This window comes from Sinocyclocheilus grahami, unplaced genomic scaffold (genome assembly GCF_001515645.1).
Source record: "Sinocyclocheilus grahami isolate Dianchi unplaced genomic scaffold, SAMN03320097.WGS_v1.1 scaffold603.1, whole genome shotgun sequence".
Classification (NCBI taxonomy): Eukaryota; Metazoa; Chordata; class Actinopteri; order Cypriniformes; family Cyprinidae; genus Sinocyclocheilus; species Sinocyclocheilus grahami.
In genome coordinates this window covers 44,783-62,818 of record NW_015505782.1, presented here as the reverse complement: position 1 = coordinate 62,818, position 18,036 = coordinate 44,783, and the positions used below count along the sequence as shown (strand labels likewise).

Sequence of the window (18,036 nt, the reverse complement as noted above, 5' to 3'; positions counted from 1 at the left end):
GTGTGAGTGGGTGTGAGTGAGTGGGTGTGAGTGAGTGAGTGGGTGTGTGTGTGTGAGTGAGTGGGTGTGGGTGTGAGTGAGTGTGAGTGGGTGTGTGTGAGTGAGTGGGTGTGTGAGTGAGTGGGTGTGAGTGAGGGAGTGGGTGTGAGCAAGTGGGTGTGGGTGTGAGTGAGTGTGAGTGGGTGTGTGTGAGTGAGTGGGTGTGTGAGTGAGTGGGTGTGAGTGAGGGAGTGGGTGTGAGCAAGTGGGTGTGGGTGTGAGTGAGTGTGAGTGGGTGTGTGTGAGTGAGTGGGTGTGTGGGTGGGAATGAGTGGGTGTGAGTGTGTGAGTGGGTGTGTGAGTGGGTATGAGTGAGTGAGTGAGTGAGTGGGTGTGAGTGTGTGGGTGTGAGTGAATGAGTCTGTGAGTGTGTGTGTGTGTGTGTGTGTGTGTGTGTGTGTGTGTGTGTGTGTGTGTGTGTGAGATGTGGGTGTTAGTGAATGAGTCAGTGTGTGTGTGTGTGAGGTGAGTGAGTGTGAGAGTGAGTGAGTGAGTGAGTGAGTGGGAGTGAGTGGGAGTGGGTGTGGGTGTGAGTGAGTGAGTGGGTGTGAGTGTGTGGGTGTTAGTGAATGAGTCAGTGTGTGTGTGTGTGAGGTGAGTGAGTGTGAGTGTGGGTGTGGGTGTGTGTGAGTGAGTGAGTGAGTGTGAGTGTGTGTGTGTGTGTGTGTGTGTGTGTTCACTGTATGACACTGTCTTCTCACACTCTTCATCTGATTAAAGTCAACAGTGGATGTTTTTCTGTACATATGTCTCATGGGATTCATCATCAATTTTAATTGAACACAAAGTATATGATAATAGATTTTTCAATTATAATAATCTTTAAAAAATCTTTATCTTTAAAAAATTCTAATTGTATTATAAACGTTTTATTTATAAATTACTTATTTATAAAATATAATGTTAATTAAACAAATAAAGAATTTAAAGAAATCGAGATAAAAAGTATTTATTTAAAAAATATGAAATATTGTTTTTGTTGACCTGCATGTGACCATTAATAAACATCAGAGAATCTATGATTATAGATTTATCAATTATAATTATGACAGTTATACACTTGAGAAAATTCCAGTTGTATTCCAATCATTGTATTTATAATTCACTTATAATTATATTATTTATAATAAATTAAATCATGAAAAAACTAATAATTTGAATGAAAATCAATAAAAATAAAATATTTTATAAAACATCATGAAATGTCATGTGACCGTTAATTGACATCAGAGAACCATAAATGATTTTAGATTTATCAATTATAATAATGTCTATCTTCATAAAATTCCAATTTCATTCTGATCATTTCATTTATAAATCACTTACAGTATATTTAATTAAATAAAAAATCTAATTGAAACAAATTAATGATTTAACAAATAATACAGTTAAAAAAATATTTACTAAAGAAGATGAAATATTGTATTTGTTTACCTGCATTTCATCTGACCATTAATATCTTATCTTTATCATTTTTATTTATCTTTATTTATTTACTTTTATCTTTTATCATTTTTCTTCAAACAAATATTCAACATTCTAACGATGTTTATGAGATTTTATCTGAAGAATAATTCACTTTTATGATTTTTAAGTCTGGAAAAGTCATGAAAGTTAGTAAATAAAGAAAATTAATTAAAAGGAAATGAGTATAAACATATTTCAGTATTGAGCCCTGCAAGGGCTAATGTAGATCAGTTTAATCATTGAAACCTAATCAAATCTCAAATCTGATCTATGTTTAAAATCCATATCCAGTAATCCTAAGCATTAGGAAAAACTCTTGGGAAAGTGGTGTAAGTTCACTGGTGAGTGTGGGAAAGTGTTTTTTTGTGCTGGTGTAATGCAGTAGTGCTGCTGATCACATCCTGATCCAGTCCTGTCCTCACTGTCAGATCCAGCCTCAGGAGATCAGTCCTCCTCCCACAGCAAACCTGGACCGCTCCAGTGATAAGGTGTATGAGCACGTGACGGGGCTGGTGAAGGCCGTGATCGAGATGTCCAGCCGCATCCAGCCCGCGCCGCCCGAGGAGTACGTCCCCATGGTGAAGGTCAGCAGCAGGGCATGCTGGGATGCTCTCGTGACGGCTGTCTCTGTGTGACGTGTGTTTGATGGGTGTCTCTGGTGTCTCCTCTCAGGATGTTGGACTGGCGCTCAGGACTTTACTAGCGACGGTGGACGAGACCATCCCAGTGTTACCGGCCAGCACTCACAGAGAGGTCAGACTCGCTCAGACTCGCCTCTAGAGTTACATCAGGGACTAATCTGTGCTTTTTTGGGAATAAATCTTTATCCGGAATAGTGTTTTTCCATTCTCCTTGGGACAAAACAAATTTTCAATTTCAATTTTCAAAACTCAATTAAGTTTTAAATTGAGTTATTTAAAGATTAAATTATTTTTGTAGCATTAACCGTTGCATTATTTGCTTTGAATTAATACTTTTTTTAGTGATTTAATTATATATATATATATATATATATATATATACAGTATATAATTTGTTGTAGCCCTACATACTACTCTACTATATATTTCCATATACTATTTTTGCGTCAATGTTATTATCATTAACTAAAACTAAACCTAACGCTTGAAATAAAATATAAATATTGGATGGGGGAAAAAAATGAAGGGAAATTAAAATTCGACTCGAAATTAAACTGAACTAAAATTCCTAACTAGAATTAAACAAATACTGAAACTGAACTAAAGCTAAAACTGCAATACACAATAAAATATAAATAGCAATATTTAGAAAAAAATATATAAAAATGACAAAACGTACTATGCTAAGAACATTTTTTTTTTTGTTAGAAATATTTTGGAGATGATCACTGGATGATAATAATAATAATAAATAAAATTTTATAATAAAGGTAATTATTTAATTATATTATATTTCTTCCAGTTCCAGTATATCATATTGTCAGAGGTGGAAAGTAACGAATTACTTTTACTCGCGTTACTGTAATTGAGTAGCTTTTTTGTGTACTTCTACTTTTTAAAATCTGTAATTTTATTTTTACTTAAGTATATTTTGTTTGAACTATTGTACTTCGCTACATTTTAAAACACATTAATTACAAAAAAAAAGTACTTTTTTTAAAAACATTTTTCTGTTCAACTTTAATAAAAAAAAAATTTAATTAGTTAAAAAAAAAAAAATCGCTCCCTGGAAACTACTGCAGTAAATAATGGGCAGGAGAGCAAACTGCCACTAAAAAGATGCAGACGGACAAGACCGGCGTTAGTGGTGCAGAGCAGACCCAGCTGAGAACGAAACCCTGTCGTATTCTGCTGAATTTGAACTCGAAGGAAATGAAGTGAACCCTGGCCATATTTAAGCTAGTTTGAACTATTGTACTTCGCTACATTTTAAAACACATTAATTACAAAAAAAAAGTACTTTTTTTAAAAACAGTTTTCTGTTCAACTTTAATAAAAAAAAATTTTAATTAGTTAAAAAATAAAAAATCGCTCCCTGGAAACTACTGCAGTAAATAATGGGCAGGAGAGCAAACTGCCACTAAAAAGATGCAGACGGACAAGACCGGCGTTAGTGGTGCAGAGCAGACCCAGCTGAGAACGAAACCCTGTCGTATTCTGCTGAATTTGAACTCGAAGGAAATGAAGTGAACCCTGGCCATATTTAAGCTCTATTATGCAGTGCGAGCTGTGTTTGCCTATAGGGAGACCAAACTAGCAGCTTATAAAATCTGGACATCAACCCTTGCAATCATGTAGAGGTACGGTAAATACTTGCATTGTTGCATTGGTGGTTAAAATGAAGCTTTGACAGTTTAGCAAGAGGTTTTGCACAAGCTAGCCAAAAAGACAGTGGTGCAGGGTGTGCGATATATATCGTCTGCGATAGTATCGTAATTGTTGTTTTAACGATGTGCGATTTGGCATTAGCAGTATTTTGCCAAAATCTAACAAAACACTCCTACAGAGTGCCGTGAAGTCTAGTAGATTAGACTAGTGCGCGCGCATTTAGAGTGCGTTCTTTCACTGCGTGATTCAGTCTGTTAAAATACATTTAGAATGATCCCAAAATTCAAGATATAGGGGCAGAAAATGTCAAATTAATTTCATATCGAGGTAAATCGCAGTGACTCAGTTATTAACAGTGACTTGCTGACACCTACTGGCGGTTTTAATTTCATGTTTAAAGTATCTTTTGATTTTTTTTCTTATAATTTCAGATGAGTATTCAACATTTTATGTCTAATATATCAAAACATTATTTCTGCATTAGTAACTGCAGGTTATATGCATTTATGTCCTGCATTAAACAGTGTGTGAATACATCTAAATGCCACTTCCGTTGAAGCTTGTTTCCTCTGCATTGAAAAGATGAATTTTGATGATACGGATTTAATTTGCCTGATAACAGTCCAAATATCTTATTATTCTAAATAACTGATTCCTTTCATTAAAAACAACTGGTTTGAGATTTATAGGCCTGTCCCATTTTGCCTCCCTCCCACTGTTAAAATGTAACTAAGTAATTTTAAGTACATTTTAAATGAGCTACTTTTTACTTGAGTAGATTTTTAGACTGGTACTTTCACTTGTACTCAAGTAAAATGTAATTAAAATAATGGTACTTTTATTATTATAATATTTTCGAACTCTTTCCACCTCTGCATATTGTAAATTCGGGATGCATGATTTGGGGAAAATGTATAGTTTGGGGAATACTTATTAAAAATATGGAGAGAGAAAAAACTCCAGTTTTGTAGGGTTAGACCATATGGCCCAAAATCTTGTGATTTACATGTTAATATGACTAAATAATAATAATAAATAACAATAGTTTATTATTTAGTATTAATCAATATTACTATTATAAAATTGTATTATTACTACTTTTACTATTATTATTATTATTACTAAATAAAATACTAAACAAAATAATATTATGTTGTGTATTCATTCAAAATAATATTGTAATATTCCAATGTAAAAAAAAATAAAAAAATCAAGTTAAAATAATTTGTGGCCCTGGACCACAAAACCAGTCATAATTTTTCGAAATTGAGATTTATACATCAGCTGAGAGCTGAATAAATACGCTTTCCATTGATGTGTGGTTTGTTAGGATAGAACCGAGATACAACTATTTGAAAATCTGGAATCTGAGGGTGCAAAAAAATCTGAATATTGAGAAAATCATCTTTAAAGTTGTTCAAATGAAGTTCTTAGCAATGCATATTACTAATCAAAAATTACGTTTTGATATATTTACAGTAGGACATTTACAAAATATCTTCGTGGAACATGATCTTTACTTAATATCCTAATGATTTTTGGCAAAAAAGAAAAATGTATAATTTTGACCCATACGGTGTATTGTTGGCTATCGCAACAAATATACCCCAGCAACTTAACACTGCTTTTGTGCTGCAGGGTCGCATATATTAATTTTATTTTACAGTACAACTGTAAAGCAGCAAAACTAATATTTGCCTTAATTTCGTCGTCTTCAAACGTTTAAACCATCAAGCTTTCATTTTTGCCATAAAAATGCATGGTGCCCTTAATGCTTTCTTTTTTTTGGCTGCACTTGTATTTGATGAATCATGCAGCCTCATGTGTGCTGTGTTTGTGTCAGATCGAGATGGCTCAGAAGCTGCTGAACTCAGACCTGGCGGAGCTCATCAGTAAGATGCGTCTGGCGCAGCAGTACGTCTTGACCAGCCTGCAGCAGGACTACAAGAAGCAGATGCTGACCGCGGCTCACGCGCTCGCCGTCGACGCCAAGAACCTGCTGGACATCATCGACCAGGCGCGGATGAAGATGCACTGACTCCTCCTGATGCTGGATCATCAGCCGGACCTTCAACACAGCACACCCTACACAAATACACCTTCATTACAGAGATTGGTGCATTTGGTGGAGCGGAGAGGATATTGCAGACGTATCGTTTTATAACCGCTAGCGGCATCATGCTTTATTTTGTATCCAGAAATGAACTTTCTCAGCGCTGGAGAACCTGCAGCTGGAACCCAATGAACGCCAATAATGCTTTTCCAATGATCCAAAGGCTTCTCAACGCCACAAATGATTTTATATATTATATTATCAAGGTGCTTTAACAACCTCCTCTTGAGAAACTCAGGGGTCCGACGCGCCTCTCATGAACACTCAAAGCCAAACCAGTCATATTTAACAGATCTTTTAAAGGAATCGCAGCTATTGTATGAAACCGAGGGCAATTCCAATGCCAATATAGTCACATATCAGTCACTTGAAGCACATATTGATCAATTGTTATAATCGAAGCTGCCTTCTGAATTCATTTTAAGAGACTCAATTCTGTAAAATCATGTCATGTTGGGTTTTTTTTACCACACGTTAGGGTTGAAGTGACCCGTTTGAGTTCGGACTAGAATTAACTTTGTGTACAGAACAATCGTGAAATCCATTTTGTCATTGATATAAATTATTCTCAGGAAGAAGCAACTGTACAGATCGTTTAACGATTAAAATGTTATCATTATCTGAACGTGTCTTGGTTTTATTTCTGCTGGATAGCTATTAGTCCTTTTGATTAATTGAACTTTTTTAGTGCGTAATAAAAGGTAATGGTTGGGTTAATTTATCAGTTATTTAGCATTCATTTTACTTGACAATTGTTGCTTTAAAATGCAGCTAAGAAAAAAAATTCTAGTCACGCTCCGAAATGAAACCTCGTCGGTCAAACTGAACACACTTTGGATAAAAAGCATTTGTTAATTTATGAGTTTTCAATTTTTTTGATGCCGAGAAAAAATATTTTTAGATTTCATAAATTATATTTGTATAGCTCATATATTACACATTTGTATCAAAATTAATCACGTTGCATTATGAGAGAAAAATGCTAAGCATTATATTAGTCATGTTGAACAGAATAATCATAATTACAAAATGTTTAGGCTTTTTTTTTTACATTTCTGAAAAATCTCGGTGCCACATGAATAAATGTGAATGCACTGACCTGTAAAGTAAAAATGACTACTTCAGTATTAAATAATATGTAAGTGATATTTAACGAGTTCTTTTAGGTGGCGTTATTCCTTCAACATAAGCCTAACTTTAAAAATATACAAAACACGGCACAAACTCAAAGATGTGAAGACTTTTAACCCTCTGGCTAATGTAGGCTCCCTCTTTTATTTTATTTTTCACACTTTATAAACTACCTCATACAAAGGATTAATGTATTTTCCATTTTTAAAGGAAAAGTGGAAGATTCTTTAGAACGCAAGGTTTTATGTACAGCATGAGCTGGTGCACAGCACAAATGTCAACATTTAACAAGGTCTTCAAGCGTTAATATTAATGAGCAATTTATATTTGTAACAGTATTTATGAACCGCTGCATTTTTATTAACATTGTTAGTTCTCAGAGCTATTAACATTCAACTTTTGAGTAGTGCATTATTAAACACCAAAGTTAACATTAAGATTAATAAATGCTTGCATACTTTTATTAGTTTGTTATCTAATCTAATTATCAAATGCTAACAAACGAACCCTTTTTGTAAAGCGTCACCCAAAACATGCTTGAACTCGCATTTTTTTTTAAAACCCAATGAGACATTAGCATCTCATTATGGTTTTAAAAACTCAGGAACAACGGGAAAAAACGTAAAATTCTTTAGGAGAAGTGAATAGTTTGGTTAACCCCAACCCGGCAACGACACAAACAGTATTGAGAGTCTCAATGTTTTTTATTAAAAGCTGTTTTAGTCAAACAGACCGAAGCCCATGTCGTCATCAGACTCCTCGGACTCGTCTTTCTTTTCCTCTTTCTTCTCCTCCTCTTTGGCTGTAATGCAAACAGAAAACGAGCTCAGAAAGTGAATCTCAGTGCATGTGAAGCATCTGAAGGAGCGCGAGAGGTTACCTGGTGCATCTCCACCTGCAGGAGCCGCAGCAACACCTGCAGCAGCGGCCGGAGCCGCTCCACCGCCGGCTCCAACGTTACAGATCAGACTGCCGATGTCCACGCTGGCCAGAGCCTGAGCACAGGAAGTCACATCAGACCTCACCACCAACACACTGCAATGAATGTTCAAGCTTCCCATAAAAAGTGCAAGCGTTTCCATCATGGACTGGGAAATAGACGCACCTTAGCGAAGAGACCGGGCCAGAAGGGCTCGATGGACACACCGGCGGCCTTGATCAGAGCGATCAGCTTGTCCTCCTGCAGAAATAATCAAAAGAGAACAAAAACAGCAATTCATGAGCCTATCTGGATGCTTTCCTAACAAAATAAGTTACATTGTGGCAGTTCAAAGGTGAAGTGGAGATATCAGATGCCAAGCATGGTGCTGTCAAACAAAAAGCACAGCACAGAGTCCAATATAACGCTCTAGGACAAATACCATAGTAGCACACCATGATATATGTGTATTGTAATGTCAACAGAAGGTCCATCATGCAACGTGCTTCAGTACTGTGACATTACAAAGGTACAGAAATGTTACAAGGTGATGCTGTATAGTGTATGATGCAGATCACAGTCTCAGCATTTAAAAGTAAAACACTTAGGCTGCCTTGAATAAGACAGTCAAATTAGCTAATAAGCTAACAAACAACACGGAAAGCGCGCGCGCTTCTCTATAACGCACTAGTTTCCCACAACTGTTGTTTTCACGTGTAAACACATCAGATTAAGCTTCTAGCACCACACTGGACCTGTAAATAATAAACTAAGGTATATGGAAATGTTTTAAATCTCAGAAGTGTCATATATGAGGAGACATAGTGCCGGTGTCCCGGATGTTCACCCCGGCCGCACTCACCGTGACCGTGACTTCATCATCGTGGAGGATGAGCGCGGAGTAAATACAGGCCAGCTCGGACACAGATGCCATTGTACTTTCAGCGGGTTAATGTTTTAGACGTGACATGCTGTATGCTCCTTTCTTACTGAATCTTAAGATAATGCGGAGCTGTTCTGTTGTGAGGATGTCAGTCTTTATGGGATTTTCCTTTGGGCTTTTCATCGTAAGACACGCCGTACTCGTTCACTCTGGTTTTATCCACTGGATAGAGCCTGAAACCACATCAGCATCTCATGTAACACCTATAGGAGTTTAAACATCAGCTCTGGATCAGTGTTTGACTGTGGTTTCTCACCATCTCTGATAGAGGTACACGAGGAACACCACGTCATCTCTGAAACACGCTAGCCGATGTGACGTGGGCATCGTGATGATGAATGCAAAGACGTCATCGATAAACGTATTAAAAGCCTGTTGAGAAACAGAAGAGGAACACTATAGGCCTCCATTACTGGAACACAAACCTAAAGATATGCAACGATCTAGAATTTGTTTGTCAGTATTAGCAGTCAATAATTCATTTATTAAATCAGACGACTAATACGAGAAATAATAATAGTTATTTTATTAAATAAATATTCATGCACAATAGGAAAAATGGAGAACTGCTACATTATAAGATAACATGCATCTGATACACTTTGCAAAGGAAAAAAATGTTAACATTTAAAAAAACGTATTAAAAGAATAAAATAAAAAAATAATAAAAATTATGTAAAATATATATATAATTTATTAAGCCTGACAACTAATATGATATATTCATTTGATTAATTTGTTAGATTTTATGTTGTTTTATTTACAAAATAATAAAAATGTGTTTAAAATAATGCATAATGCACAACAGAAAATAAGGAAATTTGTTATATAGGGGGAAAAAATGATATCTGATACTTGTTGCATAGAAAAAGAGTTTGTTGCATAGAAAAAGTAATTAAAAGAATAAGAGAAAAATATGATATATAAACATATATAATTTATTGAGTCTGACAACTAATGTGATATATTACTTTATTAATTTCTTGGGTTTTATGTTGGTTTATTTAAAATAATAATAATAAAAATTTATTTAAAATAATGCATAAAATAATATGCATTATAAAAAATGTATATGCATAATAAAAAATTATATAAAAATGTAAATATAAGATACAAAAAAGCTAAAAGAATTAAAGAAAAAAACAATAAATATATAAAATGTAATATGTTAAAATATTGAATGTATAATATATATATATATATATATATATATATATACACACACACACACACACACACTATTTATAAAAATAAATATTAATAATATTTAACATTTATCATATACCGGTATATTTATTTTTTCAATTCAGAGCCATGTCGCTACTTTAAAAGCAGTATTATCTACCAAAACAAATAGATTTCAGATAGAGAATAGAAACAGATTTCTTCACATATCATGCATTAATAACACAAACAGCATCGTCGTCTCTCACCTTGTACATGAAGGCTTTCCAGGGCAGATGAGCGACTGATTTCAGCTGGTCACACAAATGCATTGATCATTCACTCAAACATTATTTCATTATTCTGAATGCAAGAAGTGTTTTCGACTGAACAAACCTTGTAATTTACAAAGAGTTGAGGCAGCATGAAGAGGAATCCGAAGGCGTACACCCCTGAATGAGAACAAACGATCAATTACATTTCCATCCTTAATGCTTCTAAATCAATCAATCAGTCAGAGAACGCTACAAAGTGAAACGTACCATTGACTAAACTGTTAATAATCCAGGAATACCAGCTGTTCAAACACAACAAATAGTCATCAGTTGTGCACTTCAGATAACTTTTTCAGCAAAAAAAACATGTTCAAATCTGTATGATGTGACTCTTACCTTTTGTACTTGACAAACACAAGAGCGTAAACGGCTCCGCCGATGCACAGAGGATACAGCAGATACGACAGATACTTCATCGCCTGCTCAGACCAACAACATTCAGCTGTAACGTCAGACATCTAAACATCACCAGAAGACTGCGACGAAGCTCATACTCACCAGTGTGTCATATTCCTCTGTTCGTTTCTCTGATTCGTCCCTCTTCCCAAACTGAAGGACAGACCACAAACAATTTAGTTAAAGTGAAGTGAAGTGAAAGTGACATGTGGCCATACTTGGAATTAGTGCTCTGCATTTAAAAAGTGCACACACAGCAGTGAGCACACACACACCGTGAACACACACCCGGAGCAGTGGGCAGCCTTTTATGCTGCGGCGCCCGGGGAGCAGTTGGGGGTTCGGTACCTTGCTCAAGGGCACCTCAGTCGTGGTATTGAAGGTGGAAGAGAGCTGTACATTCACTCCCCCCACCTACAATCCCTACCGGTACGAGACTCGAACCCGCAACCTTTGGCTTATGAGTCCGACTCTCTAACCATTAGGCCACGACTTCCCCACAATGGAAATGCGTTGGCCGGGAATCGAACCTGGGTCAACTGCTTGGAAGGCAGCTATGCTCACCACTATACCACCAACGCAGGTTAGTATGCTATTAGTAATAAAACCACAAAGAGTTTACCAGGAATGTGGGAGTCAAGCCCCTCCATATGACGTGTATTTTAAACGCTTTCTTCACTTTCCACACCTGAAAAACAACAAGAGCGCAAGGCATTCAAGAATACAAAGACAGAAGCTGCAGGCGTATGCTCATTATGTCCACTTGATGCAAAGAAATCAAACAAATAAGACAAAAACATGAGTGTCACTGTACCTCGATCAAAGAGCCGATCCCGGCAGGAAGCAGAACCAGCAGACTGGTCTGCTCATCCAGCAGATACAGGAAGATCACAATGGTGCTGAAACACCTCCACAGCACTGAGACACACACACACACACACCTCACATCAACACACACTGACACTAAACCACATCCAATCATCTGATGTAGGGATGCACCGATATGAAAATTTTGGCCGATACCGATAACAGAAAAAATGAGCCGATATGGGCCGATACCGATATGGTGGCCGATATATCGTGCATCCCTAATCTGATGCATGCAAACTCACTTGGATGAATCATTTGGCTCATATTCTGATAAGTGATGCAACCATTTCGAACTATTTTCCACATTTATAAATAAAAATAAAATGTAACAATTACAAAAAAAATTACGAAGTTATATGTAACCCTGCAGCACAAAAGCAGTGTTAAGTCGCTGGGGGATATTTGTAGCAATAGCCAACAATGCATTGTATGGGTCAAAATTATTGATTTTTCTTTTATGCCAAAAATCATTAGGATATTAAGTAAAGATCATGTTTCATGAAGATATTTGGTAAATTTCCTACTGTAAATATATCAAAACTTAATTTTTGATTAGTAATATGCATTGCTAAGAACTTCATTTGAACAAATGTAAAGGTGATTTTCTCAATATTCAGATTTTTTTGCACCCTCAGATTCCAGATTTTCAAATAGTTGTATCTCAGCTAAATATTGTCCGATCCTAACAAACCATACATCAATGGAAAGCTTATTTATTCAGCTTTCAGATGATGTATTAATCTCAATTTCAGAAAATTGACCCTTATGACTGGTTTTGTGCTCCAGGGTCACATATTTTTTGAAACTGCATATACTTAGAGGATAATGCACTATATTATAACTAGATATTATATTCAAATATATTATTATTCTAGAATATTTATTTACTATAGTTTATATACTTTATATTTATAAATTCCAGTTTAACCACTTTTTAAATTTCACAAGAAATTTTAAAACACTGAAAGTAACATACATTCCGTATCATAATTATAAAATAAAATACCAGGTGATATTTTATTATTGTTGAAATGCCATTTTAAATATATTTTGGATACATTTTTAATTTGTTTGTATTTTTACATTTTCTGTTTTTATTTCAAGTTTTTATTTTTAGTAATTTTGTTCTGTTTGTCATTTTTAGTAGCTATATATAGTTTTTATTATTTTTTAACTTCAGTTTTAGTTGTAATTATTTTAGCACTTGAAGTTATACTAAAAATGAGAAATGTTGACATGGTCACTAGCTGAAATCAAATATATTTAATTGTTTTTTTTTTATATTTTATTTTAAGTTAACATTTATTTTAAATTTTAAATGGCAATAAATTAATTGAATCCTGATTATAATACATTATAAAATTCTATGGTTGCTCATTTGACCATATTTCCACAAACACAAAACAGCCTTTCACTTCTGGAAAACCCAGTTTGCATGTATTACAGGCATGTAAATCAGGAAGGGTGTTCACAGACCTGCTTTGCTGGACATCCCAACCATGCTCTTCTTGTGTTTCCAGAAACTGATGTCATTTTTGAAAGCCAGAAAATCAAACAAAAGCTGGAAAAAACAGCATTGTTTTAATGCAGTGAAATATAAATCCCATCAGCATCTGCCGTATGAACAGCACTCAGACAGCATTAACACAATATGATGGATCTCGGCGTAAAACACACAAGCTTACATGGAAGGCGGCCACAAAAAAGGTGAGTGCGAGGAAATATAGATTGGTGTCCACAAATATCCCCTTGATTTCATCAGCATCCTTTTCAGTGAAGCCTAGAGTGCAAAGAAAAAATATTGCTGTATTAGTTAGGCAGTGTTCAGCAGTCCAAAACAAGTGAACTGAACAAACTACACTACTTGACGAAAATACCATTTTCTTCAAAATAATAATTATTACATTTAATTTAATACAATTCATATCGCAGTTGCCGATATATATATATATTTTTAAATACTTTATGGATTATTGTTTTAATTATATCCAAAAAAAACAAAAACAAACATAAAAAGCATGCACATCGAAAAATGTCTAAATACAGATTACAATTTAATACTTATGTTAATATAATATTAGTTTAAAATTAAAAATATTAGTAATATATATTTATATAAATCGTAATATATATATATATATATATATAATTATATATTATACCATATATAATGATTTTATATAAATTAATTATTTAATGGCAATCCAAAACCATTAACTGAATGAACATAAAATGTATCTAAATGAATAAGAAATCTTAATACATTTACTTATATACATGACCCACTTGCAATACAATTAATCAGCTAATATTTTTTTTATTTTATGGTTGTAAAAAGCCTTTTTTTAATTTTTTATAAATATTGTACAAAATAGGTGTTCATTCAAATTAAGTTTTTGCCAGTAATAATAATATACAGTTATAATATAATAAATAAAATAAAAAAATAAAACATATATATAATAAACTCCAGCCATTAAATTAGCCATTTAACCTTGACAAATTCACTTGAATTCCCCAGGAGACAGCAGATTCTTACCGAACTGCTGAAGTGAATAAACGGCGTCCTGCATATGGATCCAGAAGCGCAGCTTCCCGAGAGCGATGGAGTCGTATGAGATGGTCAGAGGCAGCTCAGTGCTGCTGCTTTTTGCCAGTAATAATAATATACAGTTATAATATAATAAATAAAATAAAATAAAAAAATAAAACATATATATAATAAACTCCAGCCATTAAATTAGCCATTTAACCTTGATAAATTCACTTGAATTCCCCAGGAGACAGCAGATTCTTACCGAACTGCTGAAGTGAATAAACGGCGTCCTGCATATGGATCCAGAAGCGCAGTTTCCCGAGAGCGATGGAGTCGTATGAGATGCTCAGAGGCAGTTCAGTGCTGCTGCTGTTGATCTCCTGCAGGGACAGGTTTCAAACCAAACACATTATCACTCAGTGAGCAGCTGCAGGAGAAACACTGGAATGCAGAGAATCAGAGGAGCAGCACCATTAAATCCTTCACTCGGTTGCTCAGCTCATCTACAAACAGCAGCGGCAGGTAAATCATCTTCTTCCCGCTCTGATATCTGCAGGACAGGAATGTAAAGGAGAATTAGAGAGGCAGGTCGGATGATGAAAAACACATTTTACATGCTTTTAAATGTGGTAAGTCACTAGCAATTATCTCATAGATGTATTGCTTTATCCCTTAATGGACTACAGGTCATTGCAGAGGTCAGGAAACATTAAAAAAAACAAACATTTAAAGCCATTTAACCTTGACAAATTCACTTTAATTCCCCAGGAGTCCGCAGATTCTTACCAAACTGCTGAAGTGAATAAACGGCGTCCTGCATATGGATCCAGAAGCGCAGTTTCCCGAGAGCGATGGAGTCATATGAGATGCTCAGAGGCAGTTCAGTGCTGCTGCTGTTGATCTCCTGCAGGGACAGGTTTCAAACCAAACACATTATCACTCAGTGAGCAGCTGCAGGAGAAGCACTGGAATGCAGAGAATCAGAGGAGCAGCACCATTAAATCCTTCACTCGGTTGCTCAGCTCATCTACAAACAGCAGCGGCAGGTAAATCATCTTCTTCCCGCTCTGATATCTGCAGGACAGGAATGTAAAGGAGAATTAGAGAGGCAGGTCGGATGATGAAAAACACATTTTACATGCTTTTAAATGTGGTAAGTCACTAGCAATTATCTCATAGATGTATTGCTTTATCCCTTAATGGACTACAGGTCATTGCAGAGGTCAGGTGTAATGTGAATGAGCCCGACTGACTCACACTCTCATGTAGCGGTGCACGTCTCCAGGAAGAGCCTCTCGGTCAAACAGGAAGTTCTCCGACACCACGTTCACGGTCAGACGGGAACGCCAGTGAGAAACGGGCCGGTCCAGCTCAGAGTCGCTGCTTTGCTTTTGCTGATCCGGTTTCTGAGTACAAATCAGATTGGTTTACAGGAGCGTGAAAACCAAACCTGCTCAGATGCAGGACGTGGGCTTCGGCTCACCTGCGGCTCGTCCTGGCGCGTGATCAGGCTGATCTCCGGAGGTTTGGGCAGCGTGTATGTGGTCAGTTGCGTGACTAAATGCACCTGGTGCGGATCCTGCCACGGCGAGACTCCCGCCTGATGCAGGAACACCATGGCGTACAGCGTGCCATTCTTGCGGGTCTTCTTCGGCAAAGACACATTGACTAACCTTGAAAAGACAGAGGCACAGATGTGAGAGAGCGGATCTGGTATGTGATAGTTGCCTACAATGAAGCCCTACAGGATGAAAATACAGAGTAACTGTGATATAATGTGTTAGTTAAGTACTACATCTGCTAAATGACATCGCTTTTACCTCTCAAACCTGGTGTTGACATCAAACTCTTCCTCTCTGTGGATCAGACTGTGTCCACCATCAGCATTGGGTCTTAATGCAGTGTAGACGCTTAGCTAAAAACCCACAGCCAAAATATCACTGTTAATGCATTTATTATTAAATATACTCTTATTGCTTACTGGAATGTATTTTGTACTGTATAATGTTGATTATTTGCCATCTAAATAAATAAATGTCTGCTAATGTAGGTGAAATGTGGAAATATTTAGAGATAAACGGTGTAAAAAATCTAATATATTTATATATAATTAAAAATAATAAAAATAAATTAAATACATTAAAAATTTGATTAAAATAAATAAAGTGGACAACACAAATACAAATGAGATTTAAATAAATAAATAGATATAATACAATTATGAATAAATAAACATGAGATTAAAATATATAAATAATTAGATATAAAATAAATGTTTTACAATTATGAATAAACAAACATGAGATTAAAATAAATAATAAAAAATAAATAACAATGGTATTTAAATAAATAAATAGAATAAAAAGATGAATAAATAAATAAAATTTAAAAAAAATATATATATAAAAAAATAAAAATTATTAATATATATATAACAATGAAGTAGATTAAACCAAAAAATAATTACATGAATAAATAGAATTTGACTAAAATATATCAATAAGAAAAATAAATTAATATATATATATATAGATAAATAAATATTAGATTACAATATTTTAAAAAACAAACAAATAAAATTAGATTAAAATAAATATATCATTTGATTAATTTGATTACAGATAAAACAATGATTCATAAAATTATGAATAATATTAATAAGAAATTGAATGAGTAAATAAATACATAGTACAGTGCCATAACGAGTGGGAAAAATAATGTAATAGTAACTTAGAAACTACAATTTTTCAGTCTAAATTGGGTCTTTAGACAAGAAACTATACAGATGCCTTTTAAATAGTACAATTGGGGCCCCTTGCACAGATCCATGGCATCTAAAAGCTTGAAATCCCTTGCTAATGTACCAAAATGCAATGCAATGTTATTTATTAATTACTAGTCCTCATTTTTTCATGTGCCCATGTGTATCTCTGTAAAGACCTGCACAGTGCAAGCTTTACAGGAGTGGCAGCAGCGCGCGGCGCTCTCACCTGCAGTCGGGGTTTAGCGGCCAGGTAAGGAGAGATACAGCTGTCACTCTCGGGTTTCTCGCAGGGTTTGGTGTAAACGATCCCGAACATGACCCAGCATGTGTGCAGCACATAGAGGAGGAAGACCCCCACGATCAGACCCGTCAGAGAGGTCTTAGGAAACATCTTAGTGCATCAGACACAGCACACACACGAGCAGAAGCCGCTCATCAACATGCTGCTCGGAGGACTGGAAATAACGAGATGCGCTGTCGCTCTGCCCCGATGCGCACAGCAGTCTGTTCTCCCGAGAGTCACCGCTGCATCCTCAGAAACCGCGAATAAAGTCATCGACGACTCCTCGTGAAGAAGCGCGCGTTTAATTCCGCTAATGTAGCGCTACATTCACTTTAGACGCGATGTTTCAATGGGCGCTTACTTCCGGGTTTCACTTCCTGTTACAGGGTTGCCAGATTTCTTCTTATTTTCGGTTTTATTTATTTATTTATTTATTAGACGCTTTTATTCAAAGCGACTTACAAATGAGGACACCAGAAGCAATCAGTTGCAGTATGAAAACAACTAAAAACAGACCCAAAGCTAAAACTTTATAAATGCTACCTATACACATTTTAAAAATAGAGAGATTAAATAAAAGTGACAAATGCATACAACAACATTTCAAAATGAAAACAAAAAAAATAAAACTGGAAACAATTCAAGATATTAAAAAACAAAAGGTACGAGAGTATAATAATGATTCTAACATAGCAACAAGCCAAACACCAAAAAAATAACTACTCACACACACAAAATATTATATAGGTTTAAATACAATTTCAGAT

At 35.3% G+C, this 18,036-nt stretch overlaps 3 protein-coding genes and 1 non-coding gene across 11 annotated transcripts in view; 1 reads left to right on the top strand and 3 right to left on the bottom strand.

Moving 5' to 3' along the window:
* LOC107557456 (focal adhesion kinase 1-like) overlaps nt 1-6,531 on the top strand; it is a 69,357-nt gene extending 62,826 nt beyond the window's left edge. For all 7 annotated transcript variants that reach the window (XM_016240878.1, XM_016240877.1, XM_016240876.1 and 4 more), the window contains 3 exons: nt 1,935-2,090; nt 2,179-2,259; nt 5,659-6,531. In XM_016240878.1, coding sequence (XP_016096364.1) covers nt 1,935-2,090; nt 2,179-2,259; nt 5,659-5,853 — 432 coding nt within the window. In that variant the 3' untranslated portion in view covers nt 5,854-6,531. The remainder of the gene's footprint in view (nt 1-1,934; nt 2,091-2,178; nt 2,260-5,658) is intronic.
* A 1,213-nt stretch (nt 6,532-7,744) lies between these two features.
* Nucleotides 7,745-8,960, bottom strand: rplp1 (ribosomal protein lateral stalk subunit P1). The gene is made up of 4 exons (XM_016240882.1): nt 8,841-8,960; nt 8,165-8,239; nt 7,940-8,054; nt 7,745-7,861 (listed from the first exon to the last, which is right to left on the bottom strand). The coding sequence occupies exons 1-4, from the start codon at nt 8,910-8,912 to the stop codon at nt 7,779-7,781; spliced, it is 345 nt and encodes a 114-aa protein (XP_016096368.1). The 5' UTR covers nt 8,913-8,960; the 3' UTR covers nt 7,745-7,778.
* LOC107557458 (cleft lip and palate transmembrane protein 1-like protein) lies at nt 8,943-17,643 on the bottom strand. 2 transcript variants are annotated; one of them, XM_016240880.1, is made up of 17 exons: nt 17,213-17,643; nt 16,043-16,137; nt 15,706-15,895; nt 15,480-15,628; nt 15,218-15,296; nt 15,009-15,126; nt 13,372-13,466; nt 13,163-13,247; nt 11,631-11,734; nt 11,439-11,504; nt 10,919-10,969; nt 10,757-10,839; nt 10,628-10,662; nt 10,482-10,537; nt 10,355-10,399; nt 9,178-9,293; nt 8,943-9,094 (listed from the first exon to the last, which is right to left on the bottom strand). In XM_016240880.1, the coding sequence occupies exons 1-17, from the start codon at nt 17,375-17,377 to the stop codon at nt 9,010-9,012; spliced, it is 1,617 nt and encodes a 538-aa protein (XP_016096366.1). In that variant the 5' UTR covers nt 17,378-17,643; the 3' UTR covers nt 8,943-9,009. The 2 variants fall into 2 exon arrangements, with proteins under 2 accessions (XP_016096366.1, XP_016096367.1); XM_016240881.1 differs by having other exon boundaries at nt 15,480-15,616.
* On the bottom strand, nt 11,326-11,397 carry trnag-ucc (transfer RNA glycine (anticodon UCC)). The gene has a single exon. It is a non-coding gene; the product is annotated as a tRNA-Gly (tRNA).
* Nucleotides 17,644-18,036: the final 393 nt, after the last annotated feature.

Bases quoted from the DNA above. Each gene is read 5' to 3' on its own strand.
- rplp1 (XM_016240882.1), bottom strand. From the start codon at position 8,912: ATGGCATCTGTGTCCGAGCTGGCCTGTATTTACTCCGCGCTCATCCTC. The intron at 8,240-8,840 runs GTGAGTGCGGCC...TTATTTCTGCAG, and splicing joins ATGATGAAGTCACGGTCACG to GAGGACAAGCTGATCGCTCT. The intron at 8,055-8,164 runs GTGCGTCTATTT...TCCTGTGCTCAG, and splicing joins GGCCCGGTCTCTTCGCTAAG to GCTCTGGCCAGCGTGGACAT.
- LOC107557458 (XM_016240880.1), bottom strand. From the start codon at position 17,377: ATGTTTCCTAAGACCTCTCTGACGGGTCTGATCGTGGGGGTCTTCCTC. The intron at 10,970-11,438 runs GTAAACTCTTTG...TCTGTCCTTCAG, and splicing joins GCTTGACTCCCACATTCCTG to TTTGGGAAGAGGGACGAATC. The intron at 10,663-10,756 runs GTAAGAGTCACA...GTGTTTGAACAG, and splicing joins GTGTTTGTCAAGTACAAAAG to CTGGTATTCCTGGATTATTA.